Below are 19,006 nucleotides of genomic sequence, written 5' to 3'. Positions count from 1 at the left end.
TTTTCTACATGTGGTGCAGAATGAATCTTCTCACCATTTGTGGTCATAAAAATCCCATCACTCATATTTTGAAAGTAAAGGTCTGAATCCCAGTACTCTGTACTGATTCTACCATTTGGCCATGCATCCTCAAGACCACTGCATTTTTGTGATTGGTGAGTGATCCCTTTACATATAGGGTCACATTCAGATGTAGTGTATCCAGGTGCAGTGCCACTGACTTTTGCTTTCCACAAGTCCAAATTAGGTCGAGAGTCTGTAAAGGGCTTTTGGGAGTCTTCTGGATGAAAGGTGTGCAAGGAAAGTAAAATCATTCTCATCTGATGTTAATTTTTCCCCTTGATCACAGGCATGAGGATGATGTCCAGCACTTCAGGGTGATGAGGGATACAAAGGGCAACTACTACTTATGGACAGAGAAATTCCAGTCACTAAACAAATTGGTGGAATACTACAAGACCTCCTCTATCTCCAGGCAAAAGCAAATCTTCCTGAGAGATGGGAGCCAAGAAGAAAAGGTATACCCAGAGTTTTCAAACCATCCCTCCAAAACCCAAGAGGAGAGAGCCATCTTATGGGATGGGTTTAGTGCTAAAATGTTGCCTTTGGAGCCTTTCAGTAGAATCCCAGTCAGGTCTCTAGATTAGAGGACCTCCCGTCTCAGCCTAGATTTTTGATTGTTTACAACATAAACACATTACGTAACTTAGTGTGATTTGCCTTCTCCATTTACAACAAGCTGAAGACTGCGATAGGAAACACTGCCAATTGGAAATGAGAGGTTTGCCAGAGCTGTTCCCAAGGCCTGGAACTGCAGGATGTGCTGCAGGTCAGCTTTGAGGTGCATCAGAACAGATAAAAGGAGCCAGGTCTAACTATAGGAAAGGGATGGGGTACAGAATAGCTGAAGAAACACTGTTATAATGAGGGCTCAGGGAGAGAACAGGAAGAGAGAATCACAGAGCAGACTGAGTTTATTAGGAGAACTGAGAGAAATTTTGATTTTTCCCCCCTCCTTGGATGAACTCTGGGTGCTGCCATTGCTATAGCTGAAAGTTTGCGGCATGGCATTGAGGAATTGCTGATCTCTTATTAGTTACAGATCAAATCAGGGTATTGTGCAGGAACTGGGGACAGGATGGCAAAAAGGGGGCATCACGTTGTCCCAGAACTCCAGAGATGTGAGCACAGTTTGTGAGTTCAAGGAAGAAGCAGCACAAGATGTTTGTGGAAGAAGAGAAATCCCTGTCTCTCAAATGCACATTTGTTTTTATGCCAGGATAATGAGGGAATGACGCAGCACAGGCTGCTGCCAGCCACTGCACACACAATGCCGAGAGAGAAAACACATGGTAACTACAGTAACTGAAGTGCTGCTTTACCAGGAAACGGACTCTGGTATTAAATTACCAGGATGTGTGGGTAGAGACAAGGCAGAAAATAAATGACCTGTTCACTGTGGCAATACAGTTTGATCAGCTGAATGTGGGGCATTGCTTTCAGTTCCAAAAAGGTGACAGGATGTATTTTTCAAGCTGATAAAGGGTCTTGTGTTGTTCACTCCTTCTAGATCCCTTATCTGGCCTTAAAAAAAAAAAAGGCATTACCAAGATGTAAGGGAGACCACATATAGGAAAGGTAGCTCAGCAGGAGGATGAGAAAGGGGGATGATATTTGTGCCAAGATGTAGCCAGACACACAAAAGATTAGGGGAGAAGTTGCAGTCAGTGGCACTGAAAGTTTGTACAGTGCTTAGCGCCATGGAGTCTTGGGCCACGACAGGGGCTCCCAAGCGCTACAGCGATGATGATGATGATAATCAACAATAAGTAGAGCCAGGTGCTGAGACAAATGAAGCCCAACGCCAGAGGATTCAAAGGAGCTCAGCCGTTTGGGTGTATGTTGGATGCTGAGCTATACTGAAAATACGGCTTCATTGTGGGTGCTGTGCCCTTGAAAGTCTGGGACTCCGCAATTAACCAAATGCCAGGCCTCACACAACCACTCTTATTTATAATCGGAGAACAGGCCGCAGACATACTCTTCTCTTTCAGTAAAGGGGAGCCCAGCCGCACCTGCTTGTTTATTGGAAGGAACACCGGGGCTCGACTCACTCTGTAGTAGGGAACAGAGGCAGGCTTCAAACCCATTCAGGGCCCCAAATCCCCACTTGAACTTCTGAGGGGGAGTGGCTGTGGAGAAGATGCAAAATCTAGGCTCTCCAGTTTCCGGTGGAACAGGAATCCTCTTTGCATAGACCTTAGAGCTAGGGAGAGCAGTGGAAGGTGGAGCTCAGGAGAGGGAAAGAGACAGGGAAACTGATTACTAGGATACAGAGTTATGGGAAGTAGGTCTGGTCTGACCTTCATCACTCTCCTCCCACCCCTAGGGAAGACGTGGTGGAAGCCTAGAACGGGGGGCACCGGAAGGACTCCGCCTGAGTGGAGCAGCTGGAGAAATCCGAGCATCAGTGTCTAAGAGATATGTAGATCACTCACCATCCCAGCAGCAGCAGCAACAGGTATCACTGGGAAAGAGAGATTAGTTGGGCCAAACCTGGGCTAGAGAACACGCTGGCCTCTGCTCACTAGGAGATGGGCTGTTTACCTAATTTTTAAGTGCATCGCCATAACTGCTTTATGACTGTTTCTTCACATTGTGCTATAGCATCAAGGTATGGTGTCAGCATGGTGACATCTGGTGGACTGAAATAAATATGTAAAATTCTATTTTGTCCTCTGAATTTCACAACTCATGGGACAGACCTGCAAAAATCATACTCAACAGGTAGTGACTTTCTAACTGGAGGGCTGGGAACAACAAACCCAGTCTCGCAAGAATGGCCAAGTACAGAGAAATGTTTAGCTTTGGATAAGACTAAAAGTCATGTTGGGAACAAAGAACAACACCTCCCACCCTCATATCTAGGAATGCCTTTCAAGTCTGTAGGGCAAGCCCAAATGTGCAGCCAGTTTCTTTTGCAGTGTGTGGTGATAATGTTTGGCACCATTGTGCACACTAGGGGTGTGTCTAGACTACAGGGTTTTGTCGACAAAAGTGGACTTTTGTCGACAAAACTATACCTGCGTCCACACTACCGCTGAGTTCTGTCGACATAATGTCGACAGAACTCAGCAGTTTTGTCGACGCTGGTAAACCTCATTTTACGAGGCATAACGCCTTCTGTCGACAGAGTTTCTGTCGACAGAAGGTGTTATTGCATGTAAACTGTCCTTTACGTCTACACTACCATGTCGACAAAGCAGCTTGCTTTGTCGACAGAACTCAATGTATGTAGACGCTCTTTGTCGACAGAAGTTTTGTCAACAGTATCTGTCGACAAAACTTCTGTCGACAGAAGCCTGTAGTCTAGACGTACCCTATCTGTTGACAAAACTTCTGTCGACAAAACCCTGTAGTATAGACGTACCCTCTGTGAGGAATAACGCCTTTTGTCAACAGAGTTCTGTCAGCAGAAGGCGTTATTGCATCTATACTGTCCTTTGCGCCTATAGTGCCATGTCGACAAAGCGGCTTGCTTTGTCAACAGAACTGGATGTAGTCTGGATGTAGATGCTCTTTGTCGACAGAAGCTTTGTTGACAGTATGGGTGTGTCTAGACTACAGAGTTTTGTCAACAAAAGTGGACTTTTGTCAACAAAACTATACCTGTGTCTACACTACTGCTGAGTTCTGTCGACATAACGTCGACAGAACTCAGCAGTTTTGTCAACACTGGTAAATCTCATTTTATGAGGCATAACGCCTTCTGTCGACAGAGTTCTGTCGACAAAAGGTGTTATTGCATGTAGGGTTGTGTCTAGACTACAGGGTTTTGTTGACAAAGCAGCTTGCTTTGTCGACAGAACTGAATGTAGTCTAGATGCTCTTTGTCGACAGAAGCTTTGTCGACAGTATCTGTCGACAAAACTTCTGTCGACAAAACCCTGTAGTCTAGACATACCCTAGGAATGGGAAATGGGTTGATTACCACTGGAGAATTGGGTTTCTTTGAGCACATTCCATATGTGCCATATTTCCCTGTTGGGAGTTCCTGGTGAGTGGTCCTTCACTCCTGAGGCTTGGCAAAGATGGTAAAGGTGCATGCAAAATATGGGATGGAGGAAGAGAGAGAGCAGTGCATGGTGCTGCCTTTACAACCATTCCCTGTTAATTTGGGTGGGAAACAGTTTCCATAGGGAAGAGAGGATGCTTCCTGTCTGTAGCAGGAGATGCTTCCACAGTAATGGCCTCATCTGAGGAGAGACTAATCCCACTAGAGAAGGGATCCAAAATGAAGCCACATAGGGTAAGAGTCCCAGTAGAGGAGGGCCAAGGATACTCTGGAGTGGCCAGTTCTATACTTCATCATTCAGGTGCAATGTTACATAGAAAGGGGACTGTTAGCAGAATAATTCAGCTTGTCACAAGATTGGAGCCTGGGCCCTTTGTGACAAATCTGTCAATATGTCATCTACTATATCTCTGAGAAAGTTTATCTGTCTGTGAGTCTCTCTGTATGTTCGTTCAAGAACTCCTCCTAATCAGTAAGAGCTAGGACTGCCAAATTTGGTACGCAGCTTCCTCTTATCATAACTTAAATCAGCATAAGAGCTTGGTTGTGCCAGAAAAATGGTATGTGCCTAGAATAGGATTGCTTATCAGAAAACCATACTGAAGAGAGACAGAATCACCAGGCAAGTGAAAGGGATGGCTGGAGTCCACCCTCTCCCCTTGCTGGGACTACACTATCCTCGAGCCAACCACCCCTTAGGTGGCCTTAATGTTCCACGATTCACACAGGAACATTGCTGGCTATTCCCCTTCTTCAAAGAGCAAGAGGAAAGTGCACAGTTTGCTGCATTCCTCACTCTGGCTGGGGAGCACAGAGGGATAGATGAATCTGGACTTGCCCCAGATGGGGAACATGCACCACTCCCCTAGCTGTGCCACCTGGAGCTGCAGCAGCCATGGAAAGGTGCTTCCCACCTAACCCCAAGATGCTGTGCTGAGAGAGGGCTGGTTCCCAGGGCAGCCTGCATATTGAACCCCTCATCCCAGCCCTACCCCAGAGCAATGATTTATATGAAAAACTAAAATTAATTGAGTTAAGGACCTGGGCAACGGTGAGTAAATAATCTAGTATTTAATACAGAGTAGAAATACTTGCAAGAGAAAAGTATACCAAAAAAATGAATCCTGTGTCTCTAAAGCCAGACTGAGTCTGACTCACTGACACTTCCAGCCAGGGGCAATTGACGTGCAAACAGGGATCCAGTCACACTGACCTTTTAGGCCAACCAAAGCGCAGGTACAGGGCATTTGAAATACTGGGTTTTGAGAAAATAAATTGGGAAGATATAAAGGACAATAGCAATTTACAAAAACCAGAGACTACTGCACTTCCTCCCTTCGCCCCAAGATAAGACGGTTGATCACACATTATATTGCTAAAATGATCCTGTAACATTGGCCGAGCATGCCTGAGAGTTTGATGAATTTTCTCCCACACCTTTCACATCTCTAATGTGTTACAACCTATGCAGGAAGAGGGATGACATGCAATACCTGGCAGTCTGAAAGGGTCAAAGCAGAATGCTTTCTAGACATGTCTGCCTTTCTTCATTCCCAGCACCTAATCCAAGATGTACCCACCTGGGTGGGCTAGTGCTAAGTAGAACACTTGGGCTACGTCTACACTGGCCCCATAAAACGGAATAGTCATGCAAAGCAGGTAAGTCAGAATAGGGAAATCCGCGGGGGATTTAAATATCCCCCGCGGATTTAAATAAACATGTCCGTCGCTTTTTTTCCGGCTTGGGGAAAAGCCGGAAAAAAGCGTCTAGACTGGCGCGATCCTCCGGAATAAAGCCCTTACAAGTAGGAATAAGAGATCCTCCGGAAAAGGGCTTTATTCCGGAGGATCGTGCCAGTCTAGATGCTTTTTTCCGGCTTTTCCCCAAGCCGGAAAAAAAGCGGCGGACATGTTTATTTAAATCCGCGGGGGATATTTAAATCCCCCGCGGATTTCCCTATTCTGACTTACCTGCTTTGCATGACTATTCCGTTTTATGGGGCCAGTGTAGACGTAGCCCTGGTGTGTTCTCGTACTGTTTTAAATTTGCTTTTCTTTCTTTACTTAATAAATCTCATTTTTAATAGGCCCACTGGAATCTTAGGCCTGCTCTATTCTCTGCACTGCAGGAGCTGCACAAAGGCAGAGGGAAACACCTGGTTCTTTCCTCCCATGGAGACATCGCCAGCTGGCATAGAGACAGCATAGCCAGTGCCTGTGCTACTCCTACTGCCAACCCTGATGAGGGAGTAAGGGGAAGGCAGAAGGAGGCATGACCAACACATACTAATCAGTCCTTGTCTGGCAAATGGTCCTAGACAGTCACAGCCAGTCAATTTAAAGCAACCGTGGGTTTGCTCCAAACTATTTCAGAGGCCAAAATTGCCACTCCCTTCTTCCAGCTCTCCACATTCATCAACACTCAGCAGATACAGGAAATAGCTGAGAACATAAACTATTGCTTAAGACTTTCATATTGATCCAAAGTGAGACAATCTTCAACCTCTAAGAGGTTAATGGTACAAAAAAACAAAACAAAACAAAAAAGAATCCTATGTCACTAAAGCCAGATGGAGTTTGAGTCTCTGACACTTCTAGCCATGGATACTTGACATGCAAAGTCAGATCCACTCACCTTTTAGGCTGACTAAGGTGCCAGCATGATCAAAGGAGCATTTGAAATGCTAAATCCTGAGACCACAGTCTTCACTTCCAGGAAGTGTGAAGATCCACACTGCAGTGGTCAATCTTCTGGGCTACGTCTAGACTATATCCCTTTTTCGGAAAAGGGATGTAAATTAGACGTATCGCAATTGCTAATGAAGCGGGGATTTAAATCTCCCCCGCTGCATTAGCATAAAAATGGCTGCCGCTTTTTTCCCCGCACGGAGCTTTGCCGGAAAAAAGCGCCAGTCTAGACGCTGATCTTGCGGAAAATAAAGCCTTTTCCGAAAGATCCCTTATCCCTTATTTCAAGGGATCTTTCGGAAAAGGCTTTATTTTCCGCAAGATCAGCGTCTAGACTGGCGCTTTTTTCCGGCAAAGCTCCGTGCGGGGAAAAAAGCGGCAGCCATTTTTATGCTAATGCAGCGGGGGAGATTTAAATCCCCGCTTCATTAGCAATTGCGATACGTCTAATTTACATCCCTTTTCCGAAAAAGGGATATAGTCTAGATGTAGCCCTGGAGTTTGATTTAGCAGGTCTAGTAAAGACCCACTAAATTGAATGCTGAGAGCACCGCCATCTATCACTCATCTACACCAGTACTCTTTGATTTGTGAGTAGTAAGGGAAGCCATTGACCTAACACTGTGGAGATGATGCCAAAGGTCGAATTAAGGTACGTTGACTCCAGCTACACAATTAACATAGCTGGAGTTGTGTATCTTAATTTAATCTTCCAGGTTAAGTACAGAAAAGACTTGAGAGAGGAAATGTGGAAGCTATACCCAGGTACCTAGCTTGAGATTCTTGGTCCAAAGGGCATGGACTAAGAGATCCTTCCCTATTAGGTGTGTTGCTTACAGCCCAATGAACACCCGGGGCGGGGGAGGGGAAACCCAATAAATGGATATAAGAAATTACTTGGAGGCATTAGGTGACATATATATTGGCTGGATCCTGAAACTCTGTACTCAGTAACTGTAAACCCCATTCCAGTTTGCACACCTGAGTATATTAATGGCTCTTCTCTTGCACTTCACTTTCTAGCACAGAAGTGGTGGAAGCTTGGATAGGAACGATGTCTGTCATGGCCTCAGAGACTACGGAGAAGGAAGTGCAGCATCCATGTACCGGAGACCCACACAACCATCCCTTCAACAACCACAGGTAGGAGGTTTGCACTATAAGCCTCTCCCTGATTCTTTCTTTCAAGGAAACAATCATAGAGTCTAGGAGATTTACTATTCTGTGGGGAGGACAGGGGAGAAACAGGAACTCCATTGAATTCCATGCTGATGTCATGCTTTCACATCCCAGCATTGCATTTCTTGCTCTTTTTGGTTTGAGCTGTGGTGAAGATTCATAAGAATTGTGCCTGACCTTTCCTATCTCCTCCTTCTCAGCAAATACTATGGGCCCAGGCCTTATATGACTTTGAGGCACTGGAGTGTGATGAGCTAGGATTCCGCAGTGGAGACATCGTAGAAGTCTTGGACAACTCTAACCCCTCTTGGTGGAAAGGGCGCCTGCACGGCAAACTGGGTCTCTTCCCAGCCAACTATGTTACACCAGTGACCCGGTGAATCTGCAGCACTCCAAGATAGTTTGGGATGGAACTGCTCTGGCATGTCAGGGGCAGAGAACATCTTCCATGCAGCCAGAACATATGATGTTTTTATTACAGTAATAATTTATTGGCAGTTTATCCGTTGATTGGTTAATATTAAAGTGACTTCTGGAGAGGAGTAGAGGGTTCTCTCTCCTTTTTATACCCACATGTTAGAGGGAGCAGGAATTCTGGATTGTCCATGTGGTCTTGCTGGATGCTGTCTGCACTGCTGTCATTTTGGCAAAATGTTGCTAGCTCAGACTTTGCTAAATTAGATAAGTCACAAGGGAACCCACCTCAAGCAAAGCAGGTTTTAACTTGTAGGCAGCTTCACCTCCTCCAACATCTGAGTACCACCTTTTGGATCTTACAGCACACTGTTTAGTAGAAGAAGGAATGTGGTCCTGCAGACTGTTGTACAGAATAATTAATGTGGAACCAATATGGAGGAGGGGGGGGAAACCAAGTTCTTTGCAGCTCCTGATAGACCTACCCTCATGCACTCCTGACCATACCACAAATACTCCTGTCTACTGTCTGAGCTGCCTTCCAAGATATCCTGTACTTTCCATTAAACATTCCTGTCGGGGCCTGGCTTTTCAGCCAAACCAATAGTCAACAACTGTGAAAACAGTGGATGTCACCAACAGTCTTGTTTAACTATAATATTGTTAGTAGTATGTTGCTGCCTAAAAGTAAGTACTCCTTCTATATTTTTGGGAACCTGGAATGCCTGTGTTTATAATTTTGAGTTGCTGGGAACATGTATCATCCACCTCTGTCTCTGTGAAACCACACACATACACACTCAAATCCACATATGTGTATTTTCCTGCAAGGGTATTTGATTGTTCAGGGATATCAGAAGTCAGGCAACTATATATGGTAGCACAGTGCTGCTTTTACAAATTGTCCCAATTTCACACCCCTGATTTCTCACCCACCTCATTCATGGCCTCTACTTCCACATGCATAGCTTCCTTGTCACCTCTCCTCAGTAGCCTTCTCACTGGACTCTACTTATCGATAATACTATAATGCCAGAAGCAATCTCTAGTTATTTCAGTCCATTAGAGATGCCTGATTCTAGGCAAGGCTCCTGCTCTACTTATGGGAATGCAATGAATAATGTTGCTATCATAATACAACCTCCTTATATATCTGTTTCCTTTGAACTAAATAAAGTAAATGTACAATACCTTGGAAACAAGTTTAAGAGTAAATTAAAAAACAAAACAAAGGAGAGTTGTAGAAATCACCAGTAAGGTTACACACTTCAAATATACACTTAAAATTATCAAAACCTTGAGCAAAAGCCCTGGGTCACTGCTACTCATGCAAGTTGAAATTTAGCAAGCTGCCTGAACAAAAGAGTTTCATACCATGTTTAAGACCTCAGGAGTCAGCAAGGAACTACAGGTTTCAGTTTATTTGGCAAGAAAGAGAACACAAGTAACAAAACCAAATCAGACTCATCAGTAAAAATGGGCTTGATAAAGGACAGAACCAATGGGAAGAAAAGAAAAGAGGATCCAGGCTGAGTGCCATCCGTTGACATGACATAAATACCATTGTCACAAAATATGTGACGTTTGCTGTTCTTGAGCAGTATGAAACTTTTCAAGAAAGCTTGACAAATATGGCCAGAAGTATTGGTTGCTAGGGGATCAATGAAGCAGAAAATTTTACATGGATCTTCAGTCTCATGTGTAATGAGGGACAGCTAGTCAGTTTAATGGATGCAAGCAGAACTCCACTGTCGTGGGTGCCATGAGAGGGTTGGCGTAGGGGTACAGTGGCTGAGAGGAGCCCAATCACCTCCATAAACAAAGCCAATATTTTCCCACCACACCACAGATGACAGAGTATGGCTGGTCCCAGCCCATCCCCCCAGCCCAGTATGGGACTGGGTGCTGCTGTTTTCTATTTCAGAGCAGCTGTTCCAGGAAAAGGACAATGAGGCCTTGCCCTGGGCAACTGTGAAGGAGACAGCCTAATTATGGAATTTTACTTTTTATCCAAAAGCTTCCAGAGAACTAAGCAGTCCCTGGACTCCCACTGAAAGTTGCCCTGTCCCCTAGTGAAATCTAAAAAAATGCCCCTGAATTTGGTTACCTAGATTTAGGCGGATGAGTTCCAGGAAACAGCAGGACAAGGTGGATGAGGTAATAGCTTTTATAAAGCCAACTTCTGTCGATTAGAGAGACAATCTTTCTCACCAACTGAAGTAGATCCAATAAAATATATTACTTTATCCACCTTAACTGTCCAATATCCTGGGACTGAAATGGCTATAACACTGCCAGAAACTGATGGACATGGTAGCTCCTATTGAGTGAAGTTCAGATGTGGTACAAATAGGTGTATTTTTATTTTCTTCGGTGACTTTGTGCCTGGTTAAATCTGGGCTAGATTTGGCCCTAATAGTTCCACGTGGGCTAGGTTCGGAAACCCTTATCCACGCAATGTCTAGACTGCTAGCTTCTTTTGGAAGAAGCTTTTCTGGAAGAAATCTTCCTAAAAAACTTCTTCCAAAAGAGGGCATCCACACTGCCAAAGTGCATCGAAAAAGCAATCTGCTTTTTCGAAAGATAGCATCCATTCAGTGTGGATGTTATCTCGCATTTAGGCTGTGATTACTACGGAAAGAGTGGCCACCAGGGCATGTGTGCGTTTTCCTCTTTCCTCTTCTTTCGAAAGAACTCCCTCTTCCCTGTCCACACACGCCTTTTCCCAAAAGAGCTCTTTCGGAAAAAGGCTTCTTCCTCGTAGAAAGAGGTTTACCAATGTTGGAAAAACCCCTCTGTTCTTTCAATATTCTTTTTCGAAAGAATGCGTTTGCAGTGTGGACGTAAGTGAAGTTTTTTCGGAAAACAGCCATTTTTCAAAAAAAAATCTCTGTAGTGTAGACATAGCCACAGACTATTTCTCTCTCTTTGAACAGTCCTCTTGGAAACCAATGGGACTGCTTATAGAGTCAGGTGTCCTGTTCAATGAGAGGGTGTCAGAATCTAACCCTAAGTGACTCCACAGCTTCAGGAGGTTCTTTTTAAGACAAGGATAAGATTTGGAAGAAGGTAGGTTGAAGATGAAGAAAGAGAAAAGAACAATGCAGAGGAAGATGGAAGAAGAAAAATCAAAGAGCAACAAAAGTAAAGAAGCAATGTCAGATCTGGAACTCCCTGAAGAAGATAAATGGTTCTTTCAGATTAATCCCCAACATGCTGTAATAGTAGATTAATTGTTATTTACAATTTTTTAAAAAATTTAAAACAGATGATTTTTTTCTCTTTGCTCGGCCTTCTAAAGCTTGTGTAGGTAATGAAGATGTGGTTGCAAACAAATTAGACTGAGGATCATATGCTTAGCACTTAGCGCTTTACATAGCTAAAGCCTCTTTACAAAGTTTAAGTAATTAATACTGGGCAGTAAATTGGAAGCACTCCAGTGTCAAGTTATGGTTTCTTGAGTGAGGGGTTGCTCTCCATGTATTTTTTAAATTGATGTTTCAAGAAGTAATATGTAAAGCAATGAAATCAAAGAGATTATGCACATACTTATGCCTTAGAATCTCATAAGCTGTATCTTCTTGGTGTTTGTCAATATTTTATAAAGCAATAATCCAGAGATACAGTCTAGATGATATCCTACTGTGAAGCTGAAAGGGGGGGGGGAGGAGGGGAAACCCAGTTAAATATTTGATTTAGTATTTTTCACAGGCAAAAATGACAGCATATGAGAAAACAGATTATAAACAAGAACAGGAGTAGTAAGAGTGGAAAGGCAAGTACATTTTTAAAAACAAATCACACTGAGGAAGCTGGACTGCATTTGGAGGGATAACAGGAGTGAAGGTTATTAAGCAGAGCCCAGCTGCGTTCACATTGAGGGCTGAACTAGCTTTTTGTCCTCAATATGGTGAAAATCCATATTTTATTTACAACCTCTCAGAAGCTAATAAAAATGAGTAAACACAAGAAATGAAAAGCTTTAACACAAAAACCAGAACACAGTGTTATGTGCTATAGAGCTGCTATGAGTGTGTATACACACACATAACAGATGCACACACAATATCACACAAGAGACCATAGATGGTTAATGTGATGGGGCACCTGCCCCACGCTGGGCTGTAAGGGGTTAATAGGGCTCTAGGGAGCAGTGCAGGAGGCAGCCAGTCAGAGAAGGGCTGAGAGGAGCAGCCAATCAAGGCCCAGCAGGTCCATATAAGAAGAACTTCAAGGCAGAGCAGCTTCAATCATTCTCTGAAGTTTGAGAAGGGAGAAGTAGTTGCTGCTTTGCAGGCTGAAGGCAGCAAGCACCTCAGAGAGAGCAGTGCATCAGGCAGAGATCAGAGAGCTAAAGACAGCTTATGGTGGGCTGCAGGCTGAGGCCTTGTGGCAAAGGCAAAGAAGGTGTTGGAGCCAAGGGGAAGTGGCCTAGGAGTTGACAGGGACCTAGTGATAAGTGGCAGCCATGTACAGGGTCCTGAATCTGGGACTCAAAGTAGTGGGGGGACTTGGTCCCCCTTGTCTCCACTCACCTCTGAGGGAAATGACTGGACAGAGATGGTAAGTCACTGGACAGAGATGATAGTGTGTGGTACAGCCAGAGAACTGTATCTTGAAGAGGACACCATAGTCCTGGAAGTGACAAGGGTCCTCAAGCAGAAGTGATGTCAGCAAGACATCACCAGAAGAAGGTGCAATAGCAGGTAGAGCTAATCCCCAGGACAGCCAGCAGGAAGCACTGAAGTGGTGAGTCACATACCAGCACAGTTACATTCTGGCAGTTGCTAGGCAAAGGGTGTACAGAGAGACTATTCTCACCATTGTGCCTAGAGATACCTGTCCAGAATGCCAGGACTAACTTCCTAAGTGTAACCTCAAAGGTATACTATGGGATTAAGTGACCAGATCTCCCTTTTTTCCCCCTCAGTATTGCAGCCACGTTGGTCCCAGAATATGAGACAAAGTGGGTGAAGTAATATCTTTTATTGGACCAATTTCTGTTAGTGAGAGGGACAAGATTTCAAACTCAGAGCTCTTCTTCAGGTCTGGAAAATGTACCCAGAGGATATGTCTACACAGCAATCATCTCAGCTGTCTCAAACGTGGAGGGCTCGAGTTATGAGACTGTTTAATTGTGGCGTAGAAGTTCAGGATTGGATGGGAACCTGGGTTCTAGGACCCTCCCCCCTGCTTGTGAAAGGGTTAATTTGCATGAAGAATGAAAGTAGTCACTAAGGCCATGGCTACACTATGAGATTATTTCAAATTTACTAAATTTGACTTCTGGGAATCCGATTTTACAAATCTGAAGTTCCATGTCCTCACTACGGGGAAGAATCGAATGTAGTTCGAGGTGGGCTCCGTTAATATAGACCTGCTACCTTGGAAGCACTCTGGGGAGCTGCGGGAAGCCTCCCTGAGGCCAGTGAATTTGAATTAGCAGCATCGGAGCATCTACACTAATGTTATTTAGGACTTACAAGTTCAAGAATAGCAGTATTCCTCATGGAAAGCAGGACTACAGAGTTCAAATTCTGAGGCCCCTTATTCTGAAATATTGGGGTTGGTAGTGTGGACACATCACTTACAAAATCTGCCTTCGGGGACTAATTTTGGACTAAGGTTCTAGTGAAGACCAGGCCTTATGGAAGCAGAACTGACAGTGGGAAAAGGCTGTGGATTTAGCTGACAACTATAGGCCTGGAGAGAAACATGGAAAATGAGTAAAAATGTGCACATACCTCAATGCAGAAAAGAAATTTAAAACATATTTTATGTTTTCACTGTGCAAACAAAAGCCACTCAGCTGATGTAGTGTGTGCTACTATGAACATGGAAAATTACACAAATGGCAGAAGATTAAGGACACTGGCTGAAAATGCAAACAGAAGAGCAGCCCAGGTAGTCAAGGAATGTCCTAGAAAGGAAGGAAAAAACAAAAAAGTTTATGCACAAAATTAACATTAAAGTAATTTACAAACAATTAGAGATTTATTTTTGTTAGATATTTTCATATTACAATAAGGATCACCACTGGCATAAGCAGGTGCAACTCCACCACTGTGGAGATGTGACCACAGTGAATTTGGTCCTGTAAATGAAAGTGAGGAAAACTTGATGAAGAAAGCTGTTCAGAATGGATGTGTTAGCTGTACAAGTGAAGTCTGTAAATTGTAAGAACATCCTGATTTCATAACTGATGTTCAAATCCCTATTTAAAAAGCACTTCTAAGAAGACTTTCAATGAACCAAAGAAAAATTAAATTAAAAAAAGACAACTGTCTGATTGCTCTAAAGGTCATCCAGCTGATATAGCTTTTATATATGTTCAGTAGTGAAAGTATCAGACCCAGGCAAGCTCTTTGGAACAGGGAATCATGCCACCCTCTCTGCTTGTAAAGTGCCTACACTGTCACTGCTCCAATATTAACAAGTAATTATAAATGGAGAGAATTAGTTCAAGGTAATGGACTGGAAATAAACCTTGGCATGAACTAATATTTTTAGATGTTGCAGCACTGATTAAGCTATACGTTGTTGAATTAGAAGCAGAATATAATTCATCATTTTTGTACATGAAAACTGGATAAAAACACAAATAAAATAACTTTTGTGATAAGCTCCTAGGGACAGAGTCTTCATTGTTGTGAACCTTGTGCAGTCATTTTCACTAGTGAAAAGTTGATATGAAGTGTTGCCTCTTGGTTCTTACAACCACTTTGGACTTGTTAAGAGTGTACTACCATAGGGTGCCATTTTGGTACCAGCTGTTTTCTGGTCACTGATGAATAAAGTCTAATCCACAATGCTATGTCAGTGACTTAGTGAGTAAGACAAATGAAGAACACTACTAAAATTTGAGGGATGTCTTAAAACATTTAGATGAATCAGAAATAACATTGGAAAAGACCAAGGATTTTGCTTAATAAAGCTCTTCACTGAATATAATGCATTTGCAGTAAATGGCAAAACAAAGACCCACACCACATTTCAGCGGTGGATGCTGTGGTGAAAGCTTGTCCATTAAAAAAAAATATGAAAGAGCCACAGTCATTTCTTATACTGTAATTTATATGGAGAAAAAAATATTTCTAGTATGTTCACACTGGTAAATATCCTGGAGAAGCTATCATCAAAGAATGTTATCTAGGAGATAGATCCAATATGCCCAAAAGTTTAATTGCCAGAGGGGTTTTTTTTTATGTCTGTCACCCAGCTAAATAATACGTCTTGCTGTTGATGTGGCTCCTTTTGAGTTAGGTGCAGCTATTATTTGTGTCAATCTGGTCAGGAAGCAAACCAGTGCTAATACATGAAAATCATTAACATCAGCTGGCCAAAATTACAACTAGAACCTCTCATTTGAATGTGCACAATTTTCAGAATGCAGAAGTTTCATAAATACTTATAATACAGAAAATGTACACTCCCACTGAGTTCACACCTCTCTCTCTCTCTCTCTGATTCAGGACAGAAAAAAAAGATATTAGTTACAGCCCCACCAAAGAACTAAGTTGAAGCTACATTAGGAATAAGGCACACTTTTTTTAACAGTGAGGGAAATTAACCATAAGAACAACTTACCAAGAAATATGGTGGATTCTGCATTGCTAGGGTTATTAAATCCAAACTGAATGCATTTCTGAAAGATGCACGCTAGTTCAACCACACTCAGGGTATGTCTACACTACCCTCCTAGTTCGAACTAGCGGGGTAATGTAGGCATACCGCACTTGCAAATGAAGCCCGGGATTTGAATTTCCCGGGCTTCATTTGCATAAGCGGGGAGCCGCCATTTTTAAAACCTCGCTGGTTCGAACCCCGTGCAGCGTGGCTACACGGGGCATGAACTAGGTAGTTCGAACTAGGCTTCCTAGTTCGAACTACTGTTACTCCTCATTTCACGAGGAGTAACGGTAGTTCGAACTAGGAAGCCTAGTTCGAACTACCTAGTTCGTGCCCCGTGTAGCCACACTGCACGGGGTTCGAACCAGCGGGGTTTTAAAAATGGCGGCTCCCCGCTTATGGAAATGAAGCCCGGGAAATTCAAATCCCGGGCTTCATTTGCAAGTGCGGTATGCCTACATTACCCCGCTAGTTCGAACTAGCGGGGTAGTGTAGACATACCCTGAGTGAGGTCCTGTACCCTATGTTATGCAAGAGGTCAGATGAGATGAGCATAATAGTCCCTTTTGACCTTAACATTTTGAATCTGTCTGCAAATGGCAACACTAATAGTACAATATTAAATATCACTCATCGACACAATACTAACGCAGACGCTTGCCTTTAAAGGAACACATTTACATGTGAGTGGCCTCATTTTTCCAAGTGCTGAGTGCATACAACTCTAGATGAAGACATCTCTCAAAAACCGGCCACTTTTATTTAGGTACCTAACTGTGAATTTATGGGCCCAGCTACAGGCACAGCCAGCTTTGAAACAGATGGGTATTATGCCCTGAAGGGACAATAGGCCATATGCTCAGTTAGTGTAAACTGTTGTCACTCTAAGTCAGTGGAGCTATGCTGATTTACACCATCTGAGTAAATCTGGCTTATTTTTTCAGAAAAGCACCATCTAGTTTGATAAGATTTTCAGGTAAAGTAGCAACAAGTCTATGCAGGTTACTCCTCTTATTTGAAATGACAGTGACACTTTATTTAAAGAAGCCTTATACATGCATATAAGAGTGTTTAAATTAACCTGATCCTAAGGACTTTACCCTGCCATTACTCAGGCAAAACTGTCCACACTACCAAAATGCTCATCTAGGCCACTCTCATCTTGTACCTGGACTATTGTTCCCTCCTACTCACTAGAGTTGACTGCTATATCCTTACTCCTTCACATTCATTCAAAATGATGTTGCTAAGATCTTTTCCTGCCTTGGCTGCACTGAGAAAATGCAGCATATTAGAAAACATGAACCTATTTTAACAAATATGATGGTTAACCCAATTTAGCACAGGAATCAGCCATGTTTTAAAATGACTAATTAACCATCACACATTTTTGACACAACTGACTTAGTTCACACTAAAGGCAAAACTGTGTTGAACATCATGTTAGTTAAAATGTCAATAAGATGCATTTTCCTAGTATAGAAAAGGTCTTGCTGGATCATCACTATGACAACATCAGCTCCCTTTGAATCTCTCCACTGGTTCTCCCTTCAGCACTGTATTAAACAAAAGGGCTGTGTCTTCATTGGCATCCCTTTCCGGAAAAGGGATGCTAATGAGACACTTCGGAATTGCAAATCCGCGGGGGATTTAAATATCCCCCGCGGCATTTGCATTTACATGGCTGCCGCTTTTTTCCGGCTCGGGGTTTTTGCCAGAGAAAAGCGCCAGTGTAGACGCGATTTTCTGGAAAATAAGCCCTTTTCCGGAAGATCTCTTATTCCTACTTGAAAGACAGAGCAGTTGCTGGCAGGGATTAAGGAAGGAAGGGAAGGCTGGCCACTGCGACTGTGAAAAATAATTGCCAGGAAGGATAAAGGAGCAAGAAGGTGCTTCTGGATGGCTGCTGTTGACTGAAGCAAGAAGAACCTTCAGTTGCCAGCAGAGAACAGGAGAGAAGAGAAGGAGCATGTAGCTGATTGCTGGGACTGGGACAAGCCATTGATTGCAAGGAATTCAGCCCTATGGTAAGGGTAGAGTGTTTGTGCAGGTGCTGGTGCCATAGGGAAGTGGCCCAGGAAATCATAGCAGTGATGCACTTTAGCTAAATGGATGCAGCAGTCAGATGTTGTTCACAGAATCCCTGCACTGGGACCTGGAGTAGTGGGCAGGTCCAGGTTCCCTCACCAACCACTGGGAAGTAGCATAAGCCCCAAGGAAGGAAGCTGAATCAGGTCCAGAGAAAGGGACTTTTGGATAGTGACACCCCTCCCCCCGTAGGGGAACTAAACTGCTTAGGGGGCCAGCTGGAGCGGGAGAGGTGAAACGTCTCCAGGGAGGAAGCCTGGAAGCCCAGTCCCATGTCAGGGTTGAGGGACCATTTGAAGGCTAATCCAGAAAAGCAGAGAGACTGTTAAAGGCTGAGCCCAGGCAGGGCCACAGAGATGTTCTTATGGACGGGATACTGGGATAGGCCCCTATTGGACTATTTGTCCCATGTTTGTACTACACATATAGATTGTGCATGACTCAGCCAGAGGACTGAGTTGCGGAAGACCTACTGTAATCAGAGAGAGAGTGTAGGCACATGCACTCAACCAGTGGGCACTTGGAAAAGTGGGTGCCACCCTGTTACAGACCTCAAAAGCTCCCTGCATTGAGGCCTGGACCAGGACCCTATTGTGCTTCACATTGTACAAACACGGAACAAAAAAAGAGAATTCCTGACCCAATGGCTTACAAAGTATAAGATAAGAAACTACAGCTGGGTACAGACAGGCAGACGTGAGCAGCACATGGAAATAATGAGTCAATATTCGTCATCATGACAGGCAGTCGTACCAGTGCACCAGCAGCCTAATCCCCCGCCGCCCCAGCTCCTTTGTATAAACTCATTATGCTGTCCTCCTTCAGGACCCTAGTCTAAGATATCCTTGCAGCAGGGAAGTCTACAGAAACCTTACAGTTGACCATGGCAGGGTGTGACTATCCTATCCCTCTTTCTTCCTTTCCTGCAGTCTT

General features: G+C 43.7%; 1 protein-coding gene across 9 annotated transcripts in view; it reads left to right on the top strand.

Moving 5' to 3' along the window:
• Positions 1–16,022, top strand: part of GRAP2 (GRB2 related adaptor protein 2) — a 161,763-nt gene extending 145,741 nt beyond the window's left edge. For 8 of the 9 annotated variants that reach the window (XM_075936443.1, XM_075936414.1, XM_075936456.1 and 5 more), the window contains 4 exons: positions 350–518; positions 2,390–2,521; positions 7,787–7,906; positions 8,143–16,022. In XM_075936443.1, the coding sequence (XP_075792558.1) occupies positions 350–518; positions 2,390–2,521; positions 7,787–7,906; positions 8,143–8,322 (601 nt within the window). In that variant the 3' untranslated portion in view covers positions 8,323–16,022. The remainder of the gene's footprint in view (positions 1–349; positions 519–2,389; positions 2,522–7,786; positions 7,907–8,142) is intronic. The other variant, XR_012905947.1, reaches the window with a different exon arrangement.
• Positions 16,023–19,006: the final 2,984 nt, after the last annotated feature.

Source organism: Pelodiscus sinensis, chromosome 1, assembly GCF_049634645.1.
Source record: "Pelodiscus sinensis isolate JC-2024 chromosome 1, ASM4963464v1, whole genome shotgun sequence".
NCBI lineage: Eukaryota > Metazoa > Chordata > Testudines > Trionychidae > Pelodiscus > Pelodiscus sinensis.
This window is presented reverse-complemented; position numbering and strand designations above follow the sequence as displayed.